The 24,589-nt window shown below is 33.9% G+C and overlaps 1 protein-coding gene across 1 annotated transcript; it reads right to left on the bottom strand.

Annotated features, from left to right (window-relative positions):
- Positions 1-2,427: 2,427 nt before the first annotated feature.
- Positions 2,428-4,096, bottom strand: LOC128547721 (carbohydrate sulfotransferase 9-like). The gene is made up of 2 exons (XM_053520834.1): positions 4,093-4,096; positions 2,428-3,611 (listed from the first exon to the last, which is right to left on the bottom strand). Exons 1-2 carry the CDS (start codon positions 4,094-4,096, stop codon positions 2,428-2,430), a joined length of 1,188 nt encoding a protein of 395 aa, XP_053376809.1.
- Positions 4,097-24,589: the final 20,493 nt, after the last annotated feature.

Below are 24,589 nucleotides of genomic sequence, written 5' to 3'. Positions count from 1 at the left end.
AGCAACAAAAACAACAATAAGCATTCTTGCATAAAACCTTTGTTTTTTGCCGATTTTGGGCATGCACAAACAGGGAAAAAACGTGTACAAACAAGGAGATTCTCGTGAGCACGCGCTGTTGGTGAACGTTTTGAATATGCTGTTGTGGGTCCAACGTAAGCAAATTATGGATCCCGAATCAATTTTGGCCGAAGTCGAAAGGTCCGAGATTTATGAAATCTTTTCATTTTCATATTTATTAAAAATATCATTTTTCAACCTAACTTTACTTTAACTTGTAATAAGCGCTACCTCTCTTGATACACGACTGAATTGACGTTCCTTATTATTGTATTATTAGCGATTTAGACTCAAAGTAAGTTTACACGCCGCGATTTAATCCCTGAAAATGATAGGCAAACAACAATTTACAAAAATACAATTTCGTTTTCCAAATTAATTTGAGTCGAGAAAGTTGACATGCTAACTTTAAATCTTACACTAAAACTTTTAAAAACTGTTTGTGTCTACTATACACATCTATGCAGTCTACTGATACAGTGATGGTGTGTAATGTAAAGCATAAACATTGACGAAGCGTAAAGTTTGAAGGATTTTTCCACAGTTAATGAACATTTGATGAACAGAAGGTATTCATTATATATTTTTCAATTTATTTGTAGATCTCACCAACCATGTTTGAGTTTATAAATCCAATCTAAGTTGATTATATTGATGTTGGAAAAATTCAAATTTTTGTGTTTATCAAACTTTGATCGCGATGGGGTGGGGTGCAAAGCAAAATTTTCTAGTTATAGGCCTAGAGATTTCATTCTTAACGACATGAAGAATATAGGTATTGATACCAGTTTCTATTAAACGATAATATTTACATTTAAAAAGCGTAAGGGGCAGACTATTAATTTAAACCAAGCAGAATTGTGTTCTGTCGGCACCTCACCTGCAAATTGTGTAAAGACAGGATGCCGTGTAGGGTTATGCCCTTTTCTCATAATTCCGAGCCTCTAAAGCTAAAGTTCCTACCGATATATCGGAAAAAGGGGAAGTCATGCTTATTTTACATATATTTAATATAAAAGAAATTACCACAACAAGAATGTCCGTTCGACATGTATAAAATACGCACTGTTTCTGTATGCCCTGGAAATGCATAAATAAAACATGTGTCCATAACAACCTGAAACGGCCGACTTCGATCGGCTAATGTCAGCTGGATAGTCTTGTTTTTTCGATATTTCCAGCACTTAAGTTGTGTTTTATGCAAGAATAGCGATAACGCACGTTTGTTTCGTGAAACAACATCTGCAGAATCCCTCGGGCTATGTTGGTGCACTCGCCCTACGGGCTCGTGCACCAACCAATCCCTTGGGATTCTGCAGATGTTGTTACACCAAAAAACGTGCGTTAACCCTACAACAATGATACTTCTTTTTGTACAAGTTTGCATTTTTGGTATATATGTATTACGATTAGTTCATAGGAATTCTTCTTTTGATCGCAATATTAACTGATCGAGTCTGCGGAAATTTTGAATTTCTTTTTTCTGAGGCCAACTTAAACCAACATACAAATTTATGCTATTTACCTACCTACCGATTGGTTATCAGGTACCTATTTTGTTTTCGCTAACATTCAAGGAAGTGTAGGGTTGAGATGCATGCTTAAATACTTTTATACAAAAGTGGCAAAATTTAATATTTACAAAAATTTGTCCTTTTCCCAGAATATCCAGGTTAGTAATATAACAAATTCTAGCTGAATTAACACCACGCAATTATGGTTTTCTATAAAATAGCAGTGTGCGCATTTCATTTGTTTTTTCGATAGCTCTGGTATTTTTTAATACATGTAATACAGAATTAGTATTTATATTCCAGAAAAAACAGCAGAAGTATATATTTAGACCACCATTGATATAAAATTGAAGTATAGAGTTCATGTTTTGTTATAATGTTTTATTGATATTTTATTAATATTTCATTAGCTCATTTGCATAATATTTTTGCAGTTTCTATACTAATAAAATACTGTACATAGTTATTGTTGAATTATTTGTAAAGACAATACCAAAACCATCCCTTATATGAAGTTTGATGATAATAGAGAAAGCAGTTAAGAAGATGTGGCGTAGCAAATTTCAGAAGCTTTCCAAAAAACTTTAACTAATGCATGTGTAAGCGACTCTGACGGTAATGGCGACAGCGATGACAGGGTAAGAGCAATAGATCTCTGTAGTCTCAGAAAGGCCGAACTAAAATTAGATATTATACCCAACAGAAAAGTCTAAATTTCTAAAAGCTGCATTTTCATAAACTTTTGTCACAGCACAGTTTTAATGAAAATAATTATTCCGAAAGACATCGGAAGTTTAAGTGCACTGCATTTCTTGTATGTACTTGATAGCATAGGGCATAATTAGTTTAACTGTTAGGACATACTTATTCCATCAAAATAGTTAAATTGTTCACTACTTTTCTCAAACAAGTAATGAGGAGTTTCATCATAGCCAAAGTATTGACAATCGAGTCTCACTATCTTTTTTAGTTTCTTCAGGTCTGTCTTATCGATACTCTGGTACGCTTGCACGAGAGCTTGGTGCCGTTGTTCCTTCACTCGTGCCCAGTCAATATCACGTGATAATACATCTTTGATAACGTTTATGTACGTTTCTTTTGTTATACGAGAGGAACTTCCATTATTCGGAAAGGGCATATCAATTTCTTTTGGCAGAAGTCCAGTTATTTGGAGAAATCGCCATGTGCGTAAATAAAAATTATGTACAGGAATATTGCAGATTTTTGAAAATTTTTTGATTGTGGAGAAACAGACTTTTACATGATTTGAAGTAATATTTATTGCTGCTTGCCTTTCAAAATCCTGAAATGATATGTTAAGGTTAAATCTGGCACTCCAGTTATCCATAATATAGTAAAGGTCCTCCTTGAAGTTTTCAAATTTCATTATGAACTCATACTTTGCTTTGCAAGGGTGACAATGCTCGTATATAGGAGTAAAGTGAGGGTTAAGTTTCCTTCCTCCTCCCTCTGTTTTAGAAATTATAAATTTTATAAAGGAAGAAAATGAGATGTCATTTCCACATACGATACTATTTTTATTTTTTGCCTTTTTCGCAATTTGTTCACCTGTGATCTTCCAAAAGAGATAGTTTGGATGGTAGAGTTTATCTACGTAGGCGGAGAACAATTTTGTATATGGATCACGAACAACAATAAGCGATGTAGCAGTTTTCATGAACCAGTCTTTCTGATATGTGGTTCCATTACTAGACTTTCTTAAATTTTGGTATAGCTCAAGTTTATTATTTTTACTTGGCTTCACTTGGAACATGGAGCCTAGTCTTCCTAGACGGCCCATAGCTGTTAAAGTCTTCTTCCAGAATGATGAACCAACCTTCTCTACTGGACAGTAGAGAATGTTATGTCTAGTTTCAACGACTGTCCCCCCCTTGAATGTACTTTCAGCCATTGAGAGGGGTGGAATGTGTCCTTTCATTAGACATACATCTCTAAGATGATGTTGCCTAGCAGCAAATATTGCTCCAAGTTCTCTGTTTTCTCCATAATCTGGTATGTTTTCGGATGAACCACCATCTGAAAAGAAGATCTGAATCAGTATTTATCAGTTTTCAGAAAATATAGTTAATTCCATTTGAAGTCGTTTATAAGATTTTGTGATGTTTGTACGAGGCAATAAAGTCCAACCTATTATACATTGGAACTTGTCGGTGTTGTAGAATATTTGTGATGTACTGCCAACTTGCGAAAGTGAAATATATAGGCATATTTCTATTAATAATAAACAATTCGAGTGTATATTTTCTTTTTTCGCAAATACTTACAGCGACTCAAGCGAAAATATATCTTCTACGAACTTCTTACACTATTCATTTGGGCAAAATAAGATTGACAAGATTGAAGCTCAAAGAAACTATCTGCATTTACTTTCCAGCTTTCTAACATAAAATAAATGTGTTGTATGTGTAAAATAAACAGATCATTGAGTGCCATTTACCCAGTATTTTCACCTTCGAGGGATCAAGCCTGAATTGGGAAAACCTGCTAAATACTTTACCCATCTTGGCAAATAAAAATACATTGATGATTGTAATACTGATGTTTACAAATAACTGGCCGTAAGTCGGATGGTTTAATATATCTTTTATTAATGTAACTAGAGCACTTACTCTAAATCTCAAGTATAACAACATCCTCCATATACATACATATAAACACAAAGCAACGCAACACACACTCTCTCTGATTGGATATATATTAAAGTAGGCGGAGTTATAATGTTATAATGTCTCTACTACAATAATGAAAATAGGCACCAGTGTATACATTGTGAGAAATGATTAAAAAAGTTGACCAAAGTACGCACCAGTCTGTAAAATGTTAGAAATGGTATTGAAAAGTGATTACAATGGGCACCAGCCTGTATATTGTATCGAATGATTTAGAAAGAGACCAGTCTGTATGAGAAATGGTAACGAACGTTGATGAAAATGGGCACCAGTCTGACTATAGAGTGGGTTCAGCTTACGTCGTTCACGTTATTGTCTTACGTCAAACCTATTTGAATACCAATTCAGCAAAAATGGTGACTTCAGTCAGCTTGTCAGCCTTCTTGTAGTACAAAATATGTAACTGAGATAAAAACAAATAGTTCATTACAATCATATCAAGTTTATTCATCTAAATGAAAAAGCACCTTTTGGCTACATTAGGAAAATATTCCATTTTGTGCACGCATGTTATTTTGACTGTAATTATAGTTAAACCAGTTAACTGTAATAAGTAAGCTGAACTCACTGACAGAAAATTTGTGAAAACTGCAACCTGTATAAACATTGTTAGAAATGGTATAGAGGATAGATGCAAATGTGCACCAGTCTGTACATTTTATGGAATGAATTAGAAAATTAGTGAAATTGGCACCAAAGTTATACAAAGAAGAGTTCAACTGACTAATTGAAGGTAAGTCTAGTGATGTAATAATCTAGAAATAAACAGACTCAAGACGTGATTCAGCAAAATTAATATAGTCCAGTGAGTTTTTACAGTGAAAGGAGAAGGGTGGATGGACCTTTTGAGAGGGGAATTTTCTGTTGTTTTACAAGAGAAGGGGATATATTACGTAGTTTATAAATACAATACTGTTTGATATGATTATAAATTCCCAAACTTGAAAAATATGTTCACAGATGCTTTATTGTTATGTATCACGAGAATTTTTGTTGTTGTTGTTTTTTGGGTTTAACGCCGTATTTTAACATTATTCCAGTCATTTAACGGCGGGCAGTTAACATAACCAGTGTTCCTGAATTCTGTACCAGTACAAACCTGTTCTCCGCAAGTAACTGCCAACTTAACCACATAAATTATCAGAGGTTGAGGCCTTATGTTTTCAGACACAATGTCGTTTATCAAATAGTTACGGAGAACATACGCGCCGCCCGAGGATCGAACTCGCGATCCCGCGATCTATAGACCAACGCTCTTACCTACTGAGCTAAGCGGCCGGGCATGTACCACGGAAGAAAAGTCAATATGGTATTTTAATGTTAAAAAAAGACTGATTGTTAGTAACCATAAGCAAAACAAGTCTTTTTTTATATACATGACTTATTTAGCATCAAAACACTACTGAAATATAAGCCTGCTGTTCCTAATGTCAAACAAATCGCATTACCTTTATTCCAAACTCTAAAATCTAAAAGATAAATGAATGAAAATAAGCGTCAAACGAAAACCCGGCAATTTTCAGTAGATTGGTTTCACTTCCAGTGTTCTAAATATTCGTTTGGAGTGCTTCAGTAAACTTTTAAAAATTTAAATTTACATTCTGATGACTTACTGAAATAAATCCGAAAGTTTTGTACCAGTTTGAGGGTTTATTTTTAATTAAAACTTGAGGAAAAAATGTATACTTCTTCGGGAGGAGAATCGAGCCAAATTTAAGCCACAAATTGGCCCCTAAAACACTGAAAGAGGTACTGAATTTTCAACTGAGTTCTTAAAATATATTCACTTCAGTCTAACACAAAAGAACTCAGTGCAAGTTAGAGTCTGACTTGTATTTCTTTGCCATCAACTTATTTGTCATAATAATGTCGCGTGTGTTCTGTAAAAAGAAATTACTTATGTAAGCTTGTTAACACTCTTGTTGTACAAAGTACGCAGTGAAGATAAAGACGAGCTGTGGATTACAGTTATGTTAAGTTTATCAACATTAGAATGAAATTTCAATCAAAATATATTTTGATGTCTTTGTATGTACATGCCAATCCCCCTTATGCTTCACTTTATTATTATTCTATATTAACGACTCATTTTTGCTAAAAGTCTGTCCTAGTTTTAAGACATCATTTTTGTCAATTTGTTATTTATACTCTATTTTTCCGGAGGGTTTCATCACAAATACTGATAACATGGTATTAACATTATTTTAAAGTCTGTAATATTCTTCAGATTTTTGCAGATTATTCTGTTTTATTCTTGGTGATACATGAATGTGCTAGAATCTTCGTAATGCTTTAAATATAAGTTGTTCGGTGACCGGTAGAACCTGAGTGAGATTTTATTGACAAACTTTCCTGTATTCTCAACTTTAACAAAATATTACAAGTGTGGACATTTAACATTTGATAATTTATCTTTAAAGAGAAAATTTATATTTTTTAGATATACCAAGTTCAGTTTGGAGTCTGTGTGATTATTTGCGGATATTGGATTTACATTTGACCACGACGGGATTTGGTGTTCTGTTTTTGCTAATTAGAATTGCACTTCACGGCTAGTTAATATTTCTAAGCAATCTGAATTGATACTTTTCAAAATAGGTTCTGTTATTATTAATAGTTGCTGGTTTGTTTTTAATTTACCTTTAGTATTTTAAATAACAAGCAATTGTCACCATTAGATGTAAAAATATATTCAAATTTGTCTCTTTGATAATCAAGTTGGAAAAAAGTTTAAATAGACTGTACCTACTACACCAGTCTAATTAAAATCATCTCAAACTAACAAATAAAGATCGAGAGTTTACTATATTAACCTAACTTACAGTCATGAAATGAAATGTAGGCCATTTGAAATCACTTAACTGGAAACACGAGTTAGCTTAGTTGTCATCTGTGAGTATATGAGGTTGACTCTAATATGTCAGTTGTTGAAAACCATTCTATATATTGCAAGGAAGGAATAAAATGTTGTTGAAAATTGCGATCAGTGTGTACATTGCAACAATTGTAAAGAGTGATAACAATAGACCCCAGACTCTATATTGTGAGTAATAATTTAAAAGGCTGATGAAAATGGTCATCCGTCTTTTTATTGTGAAGATGATGAACTTCTTACCTTGAAGTGATATTGATAAATCTGTAACAGTATACAACGCAAAATTGACCAGGAATATCACTGCGACTACTGAAATCATTCGTCTGTTACATGACCTTTGAAAGTCTACCATTCTAACTGAAAAATAATGAAACGTTTAAAGAAAGATGGTTAAGTTTAGAAGAAATTACTTGAAAATTGAAAAACTCTAATAGAAAGTCACAATACAAAAGAAATTAACCGCAAGTGGCTTACATATGGTATCACAACATCCAAAAAAGATTACTTGCAATACGCAAGAAATTAATTGAAAGTGGTTTCTTAATGGCTTCTTAATGTATGACAGTATACAAGAAAATATACATACTATTTCTCTTCTGAACGATTAGAGTGTTTAATTAATAACAATAATAGCAATAATAAAAACTGCTACACAAAAAGTTTTGGTTAGCAAAAAAAAAAAGTGAAATCCTTAAGGCTTTTTCTAGCATAAAACTGCTGTTATTGTCACTTTTTCGGAGGTGTTTTAAAAGCAAAAAACGTGTGTAAACAGCGAGATTCTTGCGCTCGCGTGCTGTTATAACACCTTTTATACATGCACGTTCCGTGGCAATATGTAACTGTATTAGGGCCCTAAAACGGATGATTCAAAAGGAACTGACGTCAACATTGAACAATAACTCGCATTTTCCCGCGCAGTTCATGGGAATTTAAAGGCGCCCACTACAGTTTTTTCCGGACGGGTCGATATTTACCCCAACACCGTGCCAATTTGGTTGTGTTTCTAATCGATGTCGCTCATTGCAGAGTAGGAGCGGTCTTCTGCGCATGCTTGGAAGTGATGTGATGTCGCGTACGGCGGAAATTCGCAAATTATTGTATGTTCGCATGCATTTAATGTATAATATCTATAATATACTAACTAGAGGTTAGGATAAGTATCACCATGGTTACAAAATATATACATGTAAAGTACTTTAAGTTCAAATTGCTTCAATTCGACATATACTGGAGTCTGTAATTTATACCGGCGCTCCAACTCTGCATTGAGTCACAGCTGTTTCTAATCCCCTACCGTACCCCTACCGTATATTCGTATTCGTAAACTACAGGTTCGGAGAAAGACGGAAACTTTCATCGTTCTATGACATCAAAATGACATCAAAATGCTTCAGAAACACCTTAAAATCCGCTTATTAAGAAATCTGCCGTTTAATAATTTGATATATCTCTAATTCATTTGCTTAAACACTGAAAGAGTACCAACCTGCGTTGTATTTATATAAATGCCTGCCAAACCACGTTGTAATTTGATTTAAGCGAAATCTAATATGGTGACCTATCAATTTTCTTTTTGTTTTAGATTAGGTAGACATACCCAAAGGTATGTGCAGAGTTTGATTAAATTCTATTATGTGAAACTCGATAAAATAGCAGAAGTACCAACTTAAAATTGACAAAAATATGCGAAAATAGCCATTGGGTCTGCTGAACAAGTATTCCTTTCTTTACAAAATCATTTTCTTTTGATTTCTCTGAGCATGTTTCAAATAGATATATTGTTTTCCATTATAAAAATGCTTAGATATCAAGTTTATGCTGATTATTGTACTTTGCTGAAATATATTTAGCCATTGGGTCTGCTGAACAAGTATTCCTTTCTTTACAAAATCATTTTCTTTTGATTTCTCTGAGCATGTTTCAAATAGATATATTGTTTTCCATTATAAAAATGCTTAGATATCAAGTTTATGCTGATTATTGTACTTTGCTGAAATATATTTTAAGATTATAGAAATTTTGAAAAATGTTAAAAATATCACCATAACTAGAGGCAAATTAACTTGAAACAAAGCTGGTAACCTAGTATTTTTATTTCATTTTTTAATACATCATAACATGATCTTTTAATACAACACATTTCATCAAAATCTATTATTGAGAAAAAATTACGAAACTGTTATTTTCGTGTTATAACGTCTTCAGAATCCCTCGGGATCGTTATGACACGGAAAAACATTATTGCAATTTAGTAAGTTAAAAATTGCATTTAGAATAATCTATTTTGTATGGGCTTTTTTCACATGTAACGAGCTATTTTATAGATTGAGAATTATTATCATTTTGAGAAAAAATGTCCAACCTCACATGTGTAAACCCTTCAGTGTGGACACATTTTCGCAGCTGGAACATGTGTCTCCTTAAAACGAATTACTTATGGATTTTTCACTCGTCCTTGTTAAATGATGTGGTTTAGAGTAACGGGACGGACTGGAAGTAAGGTTACCGGATAATAACCATAATCTGATTTAAATAGTCATATTGCTGAAGTAAGGTGTTGCAGAGGCCTAACAATTTATTAGACTGTCTTCATATAACAATACATGAAACTCGCAATAATGGGATGCCTCTGAAAAACTTGTCTTGTTTGGATACAGGTCTGCATATAAGCTGCATTTCCATGTGTTCATCACAGTTTTATATTAACCACAGTGTATGCCATGCATGTGCTATACATACCCTGATTCGTAAAGGTACCCTGCTTATACTAGGAAAAGGTATGCAATGCATACCATGTATCTACAACCAAAAGGTATGCTATGCATACCCTGCTTCCACTACTAAAAGGTATGCAATGCATACCATGCATCTACCACAAAAAGGTATGCTATGCATACCCTGCTTACACTAGGAAAAGGTATGCAATGCATACCATGCATCTACCACAAAAAGGTATGCTATGCATACCCTGCTTAGACTACAAAAAGGTATGCAATGCATACCATGTATCTACCACAAAAAGGTATGCTATGCATACCCTGCTTAGACTACAAAAAGGTATAAAAGGTATGCAATGCATACCATGTGTCTACCACAAAAATGATATGCTATGCATACCCTGCAAAAAGGTATACAATGCATACCATGTGTCTACCACAAAAAGATATGCTATGCTTACCCTGCTTAGACTACAAAAAGGTATACAATGCATACCATGTATCTACCACAAAAAAAGGTATGCTATGCATACTCTGCTTAAATTAGGAAAAGGTACCTCAATCTACAGTGTATGCCGTGCATACCATATGCCTACGGTGATAGTGTATGCTGAGTATACTACTAAAACTGTGTATATCGTATCTACTTAAGTAGTGTTTGCTGTATCTACATACTATAATTCCCACCAAAACAATATTTCGCCATTTTATTTGAACGCTAGGACTAAACATTTGTATGGGACATCACTCACTGACCTATCTTAAACATTGTCTAAGTACATGATAACTTGGTTCTGCTATCTATTATTTCATAAACTGCATTTATAACAGAATACAATGCCTCGGAATATACATTTTTTTTATTAGTTTTGATTTATACATAACATGTCACCCAATATACAAGTCATAGCATCACAAAATAACTAATAATTTTATAAGACATCAAATTCTATTGGCATAATTAAGGACAGTAAATTTGAAAATTCCATAAATCTGCGTCGATGCCAGTGAAAAAAAAAATCATACGCAAGAAGGCAAAGATGGCCCTAGGTCGCTCGCCTGAGAAACACACCATAACAGTGTAAACATCCATTTCAAATTCGTCCGAGTTTTTCATGTAATAAACATTCTGCCCAAGTTACATGAACATTGGAGCACACCTGTATACTTTAGTGTATAAACAAGATTTGGCATAGTGACCTAGTTTTTGACTCATAAGACCCAAATTACAACTCGTCCAAGATTTTACAGAAACAAAAATTCTAACAAAGACTTGTAAAGATTGGAGCAAAAGAGTGGCATCTACAGTGTAAACAAGCCTTTCCCTTGATTTGACCTAGTAACCTAGTGTTTGACCCCACGTAACCAAGATTCAAAATCCTCTAAGACTTTGTGAAAACAAACTTTCTGTCCAAGTTCAATAAATATTAAATAAAAAATGTGGCCCTAGTGTGTAAACAAGCTTTTTCTGACATGGTGACCTAGTTTTTGAACCGATGTAACCCAGATTAACAAACTAGAGATTTCATGGAGACAAACATCCTGACCAAGTTTCATGCATATCAGATAAAAATGCAGCCCCTCTTGCACACACCAAGTTTTTCTATAAGTTGACAGAATGATCCAACTTTTTGACCCCATATGACCTTATTAAACTTTACCAAGATCTGATCAAGACAAACAATCTGTTCAAATTTCACAAATATCCAGTTAGAAAACGCAGCCCCAATTGTTTACACAACGTTTTTGTCAGATTTGACTTGGTGACCTAGTTTTTAACAACAGATGACCAATATTTAAACTTGACCTAGATTTTTTCAAGAATATCATTCCGATCGAATTTCACGAATATTCAGTGAAAAATGCAGCTCCTGTTGCACACACACAGAGTATTTCTTTTTCCTTTTTTTGACCGGGTGACGTTGTTTCTAAACCCAGATGACCCATATTCAAACGACCTAGATTTTACTAAGACAAACATTCTGATCAAAGTCCACGAAGAATCAGTAAACAAGAGGGTCATGATGACCATATATCGCTCACCTGTTAAACGTGGCCTTTGAATCATCAAGATAAACATTCTGACCAAGTTTCATGAAGATAAATACGTGTGGCCTCAATAGTGTTTACAAGATTTTCCTTTGCTCTGACCGGATGACCTAGTTTTTGATCCAATATGACCCAGTTTTGATCTTGGCCTAGGAATCGACAAGATAAATATTCTGAGCAAGTTTGTATTACCTCAAAGCATAAATCAAACCTCTATATGGCTGAAATGGCCAAAATAGAAAATTTTGCCACTTTCAGGGGCAGTAACTAGAACTCGTGATGGAATCTTATTGTGACTTGTGTGTCAGTTTGGTTAAAATCAAATATAAAATGTCACTTATTTCGTGTTTACACAAGGTAAAAATAACACATTTTGGCTTTTTCAGGGGTCAATCAGGGGCCGTAACTCGGGAACCTATGAATAGATCTGACAGATTCATCATGGAATCCAAGAGATATTGTTGTTAAAAATATTCTGCAAGTTTGTATCAAATCAAACCATAAATGAAGTCTCTATATGGCTGCAAAAGCCAAAATAACACATTTTGGCCCTTTAAAGGGCCATAACTCTATGATGGGATCTGGTCAGTTTTCGAAAGGAACCACGTTATAATGCCAATACAAATTGTTTGCAAGTTTAGTTAAAATCAATTTCAAAACGTCTGTATCGAGTTCACAAGCCAAAAATAGCAAATTTTGGCCCTTTAATGGGCCATAACTCTCGAACACATGATGAAATCTAGCCAGTTTTCGAAGGGACAGTAACAACAAAGGGAAGAAATTTAACCAAAAAGAAAAAAAAATTCTTACAAGGCCCAGATATGTCAAAATACACCTAAAAATTGGAGGTACCATCCATGCTGTACCACAGAAAAGTGGTCTCGGTTTTTCCCTATGGCCAATAATAAAAAAGTTACTAAATATAAGCTATTTATAGTAACGTAAAAGGAAAGTAATAAAAAAAAATATTGTAAGTGAACAAAAGAAGCTTGTAATAAAATATCTATAAGTTTTAGACACTCTTAGGGGTGATGGTTGGGGATTGAGGTTGATATAACACGCTTCATTCCGTAGAGGGGACTACTGAGTTATATTTATGCAGTTCAGGGCACTATTTTGACACATTGTCTCGTTTCACGAAAACTTTCTCCTACTTTCACGAAAGTTTATTCAATTTTTCGCGAAAAGTATTGTTTTTTTTTCGGGAAAGTTAATAAAATGTTCATGAAAACTTTATGATTCTCGTATGCAGAAATATGCCACCATAGAATGGCTTGTTGCAGCTCGATACTTCCATCAACGTAGTATAATAGTTTGGCTTTGTCGGTCTTTGTTGGCATTCCGTAGGGTGTTGCAAATGACACAGGAAATTCTATGACTACATCATGCGTGTTCAACAACTAATATCACGAATAGTCCAAAACACATTTCTTTCAGCCCATATCTGAGCCATTCTATTCTGAGAGCTGGTCACCTTTTTGACTTTTTTAAGTAAATGCCGCTAGTGCCAATTTCTTCTTTGAATGGATACATGCATTTTTCTACATCTGTCATCACATTTTTACATCTGCATAATCTGCTTTGATCTGCGAAGGTTCCACTTCTTTGTGTGTGGATTTGTCTTCTGAAGTCATGTCTGTTTTCGGTTGTGTAGCTTCAACATATTTAGCTCGCATGTGCTGTGTCAAACAACACCTGTAGTATGAAGAATAATGTCTGCTGAAACTTATGATGCTTCCCTTTTTCTTGGCATGAAGGTTGATAGTCTGTTCTATAGTAATTTACACATTCTGTGCTGCTGGTGCGGCTGATCTAGACACACTGAAGCCACGAACCCTTAAAAGCTTTTCTGCACAAGAGTGGGTTACTTCAAGATTCATCACTAGGAGCAGATAGGGGAGCGGTGGTCTAGTGGATAAGGTGTCGGCTCAATCCAGGAGTCGTAGTTTCGAGTGCTCCACTGGGGTCAAAACCATGTCTTTTCTAATGACACCAGTACTGGTTTTCCAGGAAGCGGACTCAAGAGTGATACCAATAGGTTTGAAGCTTTTATCACCATCGAGCTAAAACAAAATAGTATAAACTAACGGATAAGCAGGTAGATACATTGCATCGTTCATATGGTTGGACGCAAATAATATTGGGCACAACTTATGCCAGACTCCTATTTTCATAACCATGTCGTTGACATTTGTGGTCTGTATTAATGCCAGTATATCATGAATTATTCCAATAAAGTATATATAGAAGTGTGCCCTTTTCCGTTATGTCTCTCTCTGACACTTATAAAGTGTTGGTACTTTTTAAAGTACTCTTTGAACGCTTGAATTGTCAGCAAGTTCCTTTACTTGTTTACATAAATATCGGTTGAAGGTCAAATAATTAAGGCTGAATATATGTGTCATCTTTTAATAAGTAAGTCTCAGGAGATTTCTAACATTTAAACTAAGAATGATTCTGTCCCTATGAAACCATGGTGTTCCAATGAGTATCTTTTTGTTTTTTACTTGTTTAAAACCTATTTCTAAAATGTGTATCAGTATATATACATGTATAATTATGTTCTTGAACATTTATAATTGATTTGAACTGATTTTGGTAACACATATTATTGTCACGTAAAATTCGCACTATTGAAATGAGATGGTGATTCACTGCATTCTAGTAAATATCTAGTTCAACAATACAATTTATGTATAGTTATTATTATAAAATGTTATATTTTTTCCCGTTCTGTGCAGGGCATTTTATTCACTTCAGAAATTTCAGTTTTGTACATTTTGGTAACATAAAACTTATATGGAGATTACATCATGGAAAAGTTCCTACCACTGCAGAAAGAATAGTTATAAGAAACACTATTCAGTCTGTACTTTCAATTATATTGAAGAATGATAAACATCTTGGTCATCGGGTTATTAGTACAAGTAAAATATCTATAATGTTGGTAATAAAATCACTGTTACGTAAATTACACTAATTTAGATGTTAACGGGTACGTGAAAGAAATCTCGTTTTAAAGCAAATTTAATTCATTATTATATAATAATAAAGTTAATAAACTACAGCATGCACTTTTTCTTAATCATTGTGAAGCACTATTTAATCGTCTTAAATGTTTTTAGGAAACATATTAAATGTCACGTAAATTACAAAAGCCCTAACGTTATGACGGCATTTATGTAGGAACAAAAAGCATTCGGTTTGTACTTTCCGAACGTCATAATGTTGAATATTCCTTGATTCCTTAGGGAAGGCAGGGGGAAATGGTACCTCAAGCTCTAACATCTATCTGAAGAAAATCTAATTATGAGCTGTAATTATGCTTAATAGTTGTCCATGCTATTAAGATGTTCTTTATAATGTTCATTATTTTAATTATCATTTATTCAAAGAAGCAAACCCAAAAGTGTCGAAAATTAAGGAAATATTTTGTTTGTTTTTAAATACCTGTTACAAATACATCAATTATTCAAACTGAAAAGCTTATGTTCCATAATTCGTATATCTACATTGGATATATTTTAGCTCATCTGAACTTGTATCTAAGTGTAGGCATATATCAGGATGATATCACACCAAAAGCTACCATCGATACATTGCTATCACATATTATCTTACTCCAGGGTTGTATGCCTTTCCAAAAATCACTATAAGAATTAATCCCCCCAGATGGTACCAATCAACCCTATGACTCATGTACTAGTATATTAAGTATGTATTGGGCTCCTTTAAAGTTCCAGTGAGCTATGATATTTATAAGGCATTGGTTTCCTACGAGCAAATTTTGGTAAACAAGTTTGGAAGCAATTTCAAAAAGGCCTTTTTGTCCGATCGTGGTAAGGAAATGCTGACTTCTAGATACAGCCAAGAACTTGCCTCTGGCTGGAAGCAAGCTGGGATGGAAGAAAAGTTTGGTAAGTTTACTTTAACCATAAACAGAAAGTCACTTACCACACACGCGCAACAAGTTGAACCTATGCTTGCACGGCAAATGGCTTCTCAGTTTAAGCACAGCCAAAGCACCAGTGACCGGTATTATAGAGCCAATATGGACGACCGGGAGGCGGCAAATACTTGCCACCGAGTAAAGGACGCCGTCGAAAGTCATTCTTTGACAGCAGTAGATGCTGCAAATGCTTGTCTGAGTGGCGTCAGGTTACCGGCAAAATCTACGGCAACGGCAACTGCATCTATTACCTCTCCTGAGAAAATAGACGAAGAACACCTGGATTTAGGCAGGTACCAGTTTCCTTTATTTGACAATATGTTTTCAGAACAGTTCTCGAAACACCTGAAAGAGGTAAATATAGAAACTGACTGTGTGAGGGATGTGGTATTAACAGTCTCCGGATTTAGTTTGCAAATCCGGAATTTTCGCAAACTCAGCTACCTTTTATCTTTGACTTTTATGTGATCTTTTGACACCTAACAAAAGTTCGGGTCTCATAGAGAAATAATTGGCCATTTCCTTTCAAATATCTCAAAAAACGAACTCTTGGGACGGCTTCAAAGTTGGTCCTCCCATGGGAGTATTTTTTTCTCCCGCGGGGTTTTCGCAATCCCATGGGAGGTCCAATCGGAGGTTTTCTCCCACTTTAAGAATTGCGGGAGAAATACCCCATTGGGTTTAAACAAAATTTCAGAAATTCATTATTTATCGCTGGTAAGTATTTCTTAGTCTTTACTGTCGTGTTGTTTCTATATTAGACCTGAAAGTGAGTCATGCAGGCATGGCTCATCTATGAACTTGAGTCATGCAGGCATGGCTCATCTATGAACTTGAGTCATGCAGGCATGGCTCATCATATACCTTGTTGATGGAAAACAAATGAGAACATACTGTGTGATAATTTCTCGCAGGAAAACAGAAACAAATACAGTGGTAGGTATATTTTCCTTTTTATGACAAGCGTAGATGAAATATATACATGACGTCACAGAAAAAATACATATACGAAAAAAACCCGTTTTCTTATATAAAAAGCATATTCTGACTTCAGATAATTCATTCTTGAATCTATTTTAGTTACCACCTTTACCCACCTTTACTCTCATGAGACATGCGTTGCATGTACTTTTGTACACTTTTTAATTATGTACATGGGCTGTAGAAATGCGATTAATCTTCATCATAGTTATCATCATCGCTACCATCATCGTTATCATCAGCATCAGCATCATCATCATCATTATTATCATTATCATCATAATTATTACTTCATTATCATTATCAGAAGTATCATCATTTTCAGTGTTAGTGGCATTAAGCAACATGATTATTCTCAAATATATCGCAATGTATCATAGTCATCACCATCATTATAATCATTATCATAATTAGGATTTTGGCAATAACATAATCATCAATATAAGTCTACATCATCCTCATCTCAATATCTGCATCAGTTTACAAGCCGTGATCATCATCTGCATCACCACCATTCTGCATCATTATAATAAGCCGTCATTATCATCATCTGCGTCATCTTCATCATAGTTATCATTGTCAACAACAACAACATCATCGACAACAAAAGCTTTCTGATCATGAGGATCATCATCATAATATTTATTTTCTTTCCCTTCACTTGCCAAAATTACAAAATAAACCTTTGGTATTACATGCAAATTACATTAGAAATAGAACAACAGAAACTATTTAATTCAATAAAAACAAACACTTGTTCAGAAATCAAAATATAATAAATCCAACAACGTTTATCAAAATCATACAAACGGATGCAACGACATCTTACACCCAAATGAAACGCTGAAATACTTAATAAAAACACGACGTGTGCACGCAACATGATCAACACTTGACACTTCCAACCAGTAAGATTTTTGCAAACAAGACGCTCAAGTATATGACCATATCTGTAAATTTTCAAATTACCACGTGACTTAAGTAAGTCACATACTACTCTTATCCAAAGAAACTTTATTCTTATATTATCACGTGACATTTGGTAAGACCCTTTCTCAAAACTTATTCCTCAAGTAGCCATTTTTCTCTTACCCTAATATTTACCAATTGAGTTATTTCGGAACGATGTATCAAATATTATTACATTCTCATCTTTGTGTACATAACAATATACAGTAAAACTATTTAAATATCTCAAAACCACTCCAGTCAACAAATGACGTGTATTAAAGTTAGCCCATTGATCACCATTTGTATATATATTTCAGAGAAAGAAAATATAGCTTCTCTGGTTCCAACCAGTTAAAAAGACTAAAATGTCACTACTGATTTGTGAGACATGAAAACAGAGATTTGAGTATATATATGCAAATGTTGAACCGGTACGAATGTGTAGTACAATTCGGGCTCGTATATAAAGCAGCACCGAAACTAATCTTATTGGGTTAGTGGACTTGCTGTGGCATGTGCGTGTTCGTTTGTACTGCTAGGCGCTTTGCGGTAATTGGTCTGGTATATTGTGGTGGTGATTTAGTTCGTATAACTTCTGTCTACTATATAATAATTTATAATGCGAACTTGTATCCTAGCGGATCTCACGTATGGGAAAGTCAACTGTTCCGAATTTAATTATATCCCTTAATGCAAAATATCTATATATATTCAGTGTATCCTTGAGATCCAGTTCACTTTCAGAGAGAGAAAATATAGCTTCTCTGGTCCTAATCAGTTAAAAAGACTAAAATGTCACTACTGATTTGTGAGCCATAAAAACAGAGATTTGAGTATATATATGCAAATGTTGAACCGGTACGAATGTGTAGTACAATTCGGGCTTGTATATAAAGCAGCACCGAAACTAATCTTATTGGGTTAGTGGACTTGCTGTGGCATGTGCGTGTTCGTTTGTACTGCTAGGCGCTTTGCCGTAATTGGTCTGATATATTGTGGTGGTGATTGTGTTCATATAAATTCTGTCTACTATATATATATAATTATATATATATGTATTTGTTTTGACTATAATAAAATTTGTTTCATTTAAAATCTTTTAAGCATGTTGCACAAAATAAGAATATTTTGGTTTTAATTAAGCTGGTAACAAATTTATAATTTCCAATTTTAAGAGTCATTAAAATTATTTTAATGAAATATAAAATCAAACTACAATATATTCACGTTGTCTATGTTTCCAACCAGGTCAACGTCTAACATGAAAGAGTTCTGCGGCTTAGAAAAAGGAAGACAAAGAGTTTATTTAAGGTGAAAATCTTTGTCAATCTATTTATCATTTAACTGTATCACGACTATAATCATTTTCAATATTTCTTACTGAATATTAAATTCATCTATATCCGAATTAAGTATTGTTCAAACGCGTGTTTCAGGGGCGAAAGCAACAATAATTACAGCACGATATTCATGTTCAAATGAGACATTGTCATGCATTTGGTAAAACAATACATGGTTGTCTTTTTGTGTTTTCTTGCTCTTATTTTCATCAACAGACAGTACAGTTGAACTAAAATGTAATCAAACAAAATGATGATCTTGCTTCAGATAGTTGTTCTTCAAAAAAATAGCCGACAAAAAGAGTATTTTAGTAGTTATACGTCTGTCTCTGTGATCTCGTTAGCTTTATTTCCTTTTTATATATTGAATGTATCTGGAAAGTCATTACTTGGTAAAGAATCTTGAAGAACAGGTTTCCTATGTTCCATTGTAGCTCTAGGAAGGCACTGATACGACTTCTTAAAACCTTTCATACACAGTTTATTTACTTATTACAAATACTGCGAGATAAATGCTACACTTTTGTTTTGGTCAGATGGACGGATGGGAAAAGAAAAATCTAAGAACCTCAATACCGCACTGACAAAAATGTGCTGTCGGAGGTCACAAGAGACCTTCTCAATATTATTCTGGGCCTGTTAAGTTCGTGCTGTAAATATCCAAAGCTTCCCCAACTTGTTGCTACCTCTTGTCCAAAAAAACCTGATTTCTTTGTCTTGTTGTGAGAGTCACGCTGAAGAAGATGTTATAATTCGTAATCTGCGTTGCCCCGAGAACAGGGGCCGTATTCATAAAGCATCTTAAGTATAAGTTTTGACTTAAGTTGGAGATTTTACTTACGTTTGTGGTGATTTCAGCTTAAGTCTAAGTACAAAACTTAAGTCCTATTCATAAAACAGCTTAAACTTAAGATACGTAAGAAATGACTTAAGTCAGAATACAAAATGGCGTCGTGAGTACGATTAAAGTGTTGTTTTTCAGATAAAAGCACTTTGAACATAATTGTGCATGTTGTATCTGTCTGTAATTAATGTTGAATTTTTTTAATGTTTTCGTCCACAATAAAAGCCAAGAATTACTTATTAAGTTGTTTTAGAAATAACTAATATACTTCAGTAAAATAAATTTCTTACTTAAGTAATTCTTAAGTGAATAATCAAGTTCTTATACTTATGCTTAAGATGCTTTATGAATACGGCCCAAGATTTGAATTAATATATATGTATTTTGTGTTTAATGGTTCCGAGGGATGTCTTTTTATTGCTAAGTCAGGGTTGATTATCATTTTATCTACTTTGGTTTTACAGTAATCGATATGTTGTTATACATATTCTCTTAGTACAAATTAGTCGCTGCAGTTGTCATTGTGACGCCCGTAATCAATATTTATCATGTTCATTAGTAATATTTGTCATGTGTTTACGAATCGGATAGAAATATCCGTCCTGAGGGCACCTGCGCATTGGGCGGTAATGAGGCTTGATATTATTATTATTGCATACCGGACTGATCTATTTGAAGTAAGATCATCATTTGTTTGATTACATTTTAGTTCAAAAGTGACGTCATGATGTTTTGCGTTAAGCACAATAACAAAGTTCCACTTAAGTTTTATTGTTTGTAGCGTGACGTTATGTTCTTATGGTAAACTAACGTATTTTGAATCGAGAAATATACTATAAGGAACGGAGAGAAACTATCAAGGTACCTGCTTTTTTCGTATGTTTACATAAACAATATATTATCAGTGCATGAACCACTAGTTGGCATTAACAGCACGAGAGTAATCTGGCATGGGGGGTACCGGATGGGTTTTGCTGGCATGGGTAAAATCACCGGAAACGCCAGTCCGGTATGCAAGAATAATCATATCTGTCATGTGTTTACCAATTGGATAGAAATATCCGTCCGAGGGCACCTGCACATTGGGCGGTAATGAGGCTTGCTGATATTTTTTCTTGCATATCGTATACATGCTAGCATTTTATTCTGGCAGATTATTTTTCTTGCATACCGTATTTTACATATAACACAAAGCGCGGAAAAGTAACGTACGTAAGCAGAAGTGACGTTATGATGTTTTGCGTTACGAACAATAACAAAGTTCCACTTTAGTTTTATCATTTGAAGCGTAACGTTATGTTCTTGTGGTAAACTAACGTATACTCAGCGTCACTGAAAAGTTACCACCCTAATGGCCCTTATATTTTAAAAATCGCACTGGACTGTGTTAAAAGCATAACGTGACTACATTTTTGACACAGCTGAGACGTCACTGGTGTAAAGATTTGTCAAATTCGATTAACTCCATTTGAAGCACGGGCTGCACTTGCAAAATGACTTTTTCCAGCAATGTCGACATGTACAAAAATTATATCGCAAATCATTCATTGCACTTGAAAGTTAGTCGACAGACTAAAAGGAATACGTTAAAAAATCCAGAATATCCTTGCTAAGAATGCCACGTTTAAGGCACCATCAACGCCATCAGGCCATTGACATGCTTGACGCCGAACTTGCATGTCGTGAAATTGCACGTCGTATGTGCTGTTTTCACCTGACAGTCATGAAATGGGTTAGGAGACATGATCAAACAGGGTCTACGAGTAATAGACCGCGCACAGGCCATAAAAAAGTGACGTACATATTGTATACAAAAATAAAGAGGTATACATTAAGTGGTAACTTTTCAATGACGCCGAGTATATTTTGAATCGAGAAATATACTTTAAGGAACGGAGAAAAACTATCAAGGTACCTACTTTTTTCGTATTTTACATAAACAATATATCATCAGTGTATGAACCACTAGTTGTCATTAACAGCACGAGAGTCATCTGGAATTTGGTATGCCAGATGGGTTTTGACGGCATGGGTTAAAACACCGAAAGCCCAAGTCCAGTGTGCAAGAAATTATGTTTCTTGAAAATTTCTTAATTGCTATTTAAGTATTTGCAAGTTAATTAACCTTTGTGTTACACTCACTCATCGCCTCTCTGTGAAGCTAACTTCTCAAGCTGTGATTTGTAGTCAGCAAATTTACTTAGAAAGAATTCAAAACATCATGATTCTTTTTAGCTTCTCGGTATTGCATTTATCTGTTTGATATTTCGATTTCTAAATTATATATTTCTATAACTTTTTCTTATATTCAGCAATCTCGTCCTTAATTTCTCTGTGATTAATCATATTATATTTCAATCCTCTGCTTACTCGGAAAATGTTCAAAATGCACCGAAATACTTCTTTGATTCTATGTCTGTCAAATCATTTATATTTTTATGTTGATTCAGATAAAACTGTTTTTATTCTTTAGACTTTACTGCTATTTTTATACATGTTTTCTTTTGTTTATTGTTACATATTTTAACTTCAATATCTCTTTAATATTTAACATATCTTGAAGAGAGTGGGTTTCTACTAAAGTGATTTTTTTTTCTGAGCACAGATTTTCATGCTGTAGCTAGGTTCCATTACCTTACGACGTTTCATTATTAACTTTTCTTATACTATGAGGTGCACGTATGTAACTTTTAAAACCTCAAATTATTCAACATTTGATATGATGTTCACTGAAATTATATGATTCAATTACAACTGATTATAAATATATTTAGATAAAATATATTATATTTTCCTTGTGCTTAACGTATATATCAACCGTAAAGTTTTGTTTATTAGATAATCGTTAACACGAAATCCTTAATTTCTCTGTGATTAATTATAATGTTTTACAATCCTCTGCTTACTCGGAAAATGTTTAAAATGCGCCGAAATATTTTTTTAATTCATTGTCTGCTAAATCATTTTGTTTTCATGTTGATTCAGATAAAACCGTTTTTATTCATATTCATTTTGTGTCTTTACTACTATTTTTTATACATGTTTTCTTTTGTTTATTGTTCCATATTTTACCTTCAATGTCTCTTTAATATTTAACATATCTTGAAGAGAGTGGGTTTCTTCTAAATTGTATTTTTTCTGAGCACAGATTTTCAGGTTGTAGCTAGGTTCCATATCCACACGACGTTTCAATATTATCTTTACTTATACTATGAGGTGCACGTATGTAACTTTTAAAACCTCAAATCATTCAACATTTATTACGATGTTCACTGAAATTATATGATTCAGTTACAACTGATTGAATATATATATATTTAGATAAAATATTTTATATTTTCTTTGCACTTAACGTATATATCAACCGTTAAGTTTTTTATTATTGGATAATCGTTATCATGAATAGCCTGCGTTGTATAATACTTAAAGCCGATTGATCAAATCTGTGGCACCTTCCGTCGTAGTTTTGTCTCTAGTCGCATGCGCGTTTGTTATCGCTACCGGGAGGTGAAATGCATAGTTCTTTTAATGCGCATGTTACCCATGCCTGTGCAATAGCACATGAAATGCTATCAAAGTGAAGTAAAACTATACCTCTCAAGAGTTCATGAAATGGTTTGAATTTGCAAAGATTCTCACGAAGAAAATCAAATGTGGCTTTCATTGTATTTCTAGTTAATCCCGTTTTAGCATAAATGTTCCGTGACACTACTTAAAAGAAACTAAATATCTTAGCATGCTCTATTTGTGAATCGATATCAGTAGTCATAAACCGTAGAAGTGCCAAGCAACCACACAAATCCAAATTCCATCAGCATTTCCTGAAAAAAGGCAAATTCTAACAGTTTTAGAAAAAGTACTGGGACCTATATACCTGTACATACATACGAAGTTGTTATATTCAAATAGGTATTAAATAGCACAACCTGCGGCTTTTATTTGATCCAACATGTACATTAGTAGTAAAAGTACATGATTTAACTTAAACAAATGTTCAAACATCAGTTTGTTTATTATTTTGATAAAACATGAGATTTTAAATCTATAGCCAAGGGTATATCATGCACATAAATAAATTGATAGTGGAAAAGTGTCAAATTCGGAATTTATGTCTTAAAAAACCAATCAAATTAAATAAAGGAGAAATGCGAAAATGATATGTACTTAAGTGCTTTGTAAACATTGCCTGAAATTATGCATTCTCTATGTAAAATTGTAAAATACTTATTTGAGTGGACATAGACTGGAAGTCTCTCGCTGAGTATTTTTGCGAATTAATATATGTATTTTACAACTCGGCAAGATAAAAAATTGTGTTCTTGATAATTGCTTTTGGTCATCTGAAATCCGACAATATCAGCTCTGTCTTTTGAAGTCTAGCCCTATTATCAAATCTCTATTTAAAACTGTAGACTCAGTAACAGTGGCAGAATCATACTGCTTTATTCTGAAACTAACATGCAGCAGTATTTTGCAATTTAATATCTCTCTTTATATTTTGAGTTTGGGATCATTCCACGTTATAACATGAGGCATAAGTCAAAACATATTTCTCCTACTGGCTTATTCCGTATCAACACTTGCATCGCGAAATATTGTTTCTTTTCTTAGATACTCAA

The sequence above is a fragment of the Mercenaria mercenaria genome, chromosome 13, assembly GCF_021730395.1.
Source record: "Mercenaria mercenaria strain notata chromosome 13, MADL_Memer_1, whole genome shotgun sequence".
NCBI classification, from domain to species: Eukaryota; Metazoa; Mollusca; class Bivalvia; order Venerida; family Veneridae; genus Mercenaria; species Mercenaria mercenaria.
Note: the sequence above shows the minus strand (reverse complement) of the source record. Positions and strands in the feature narration are given on the sequence as shown.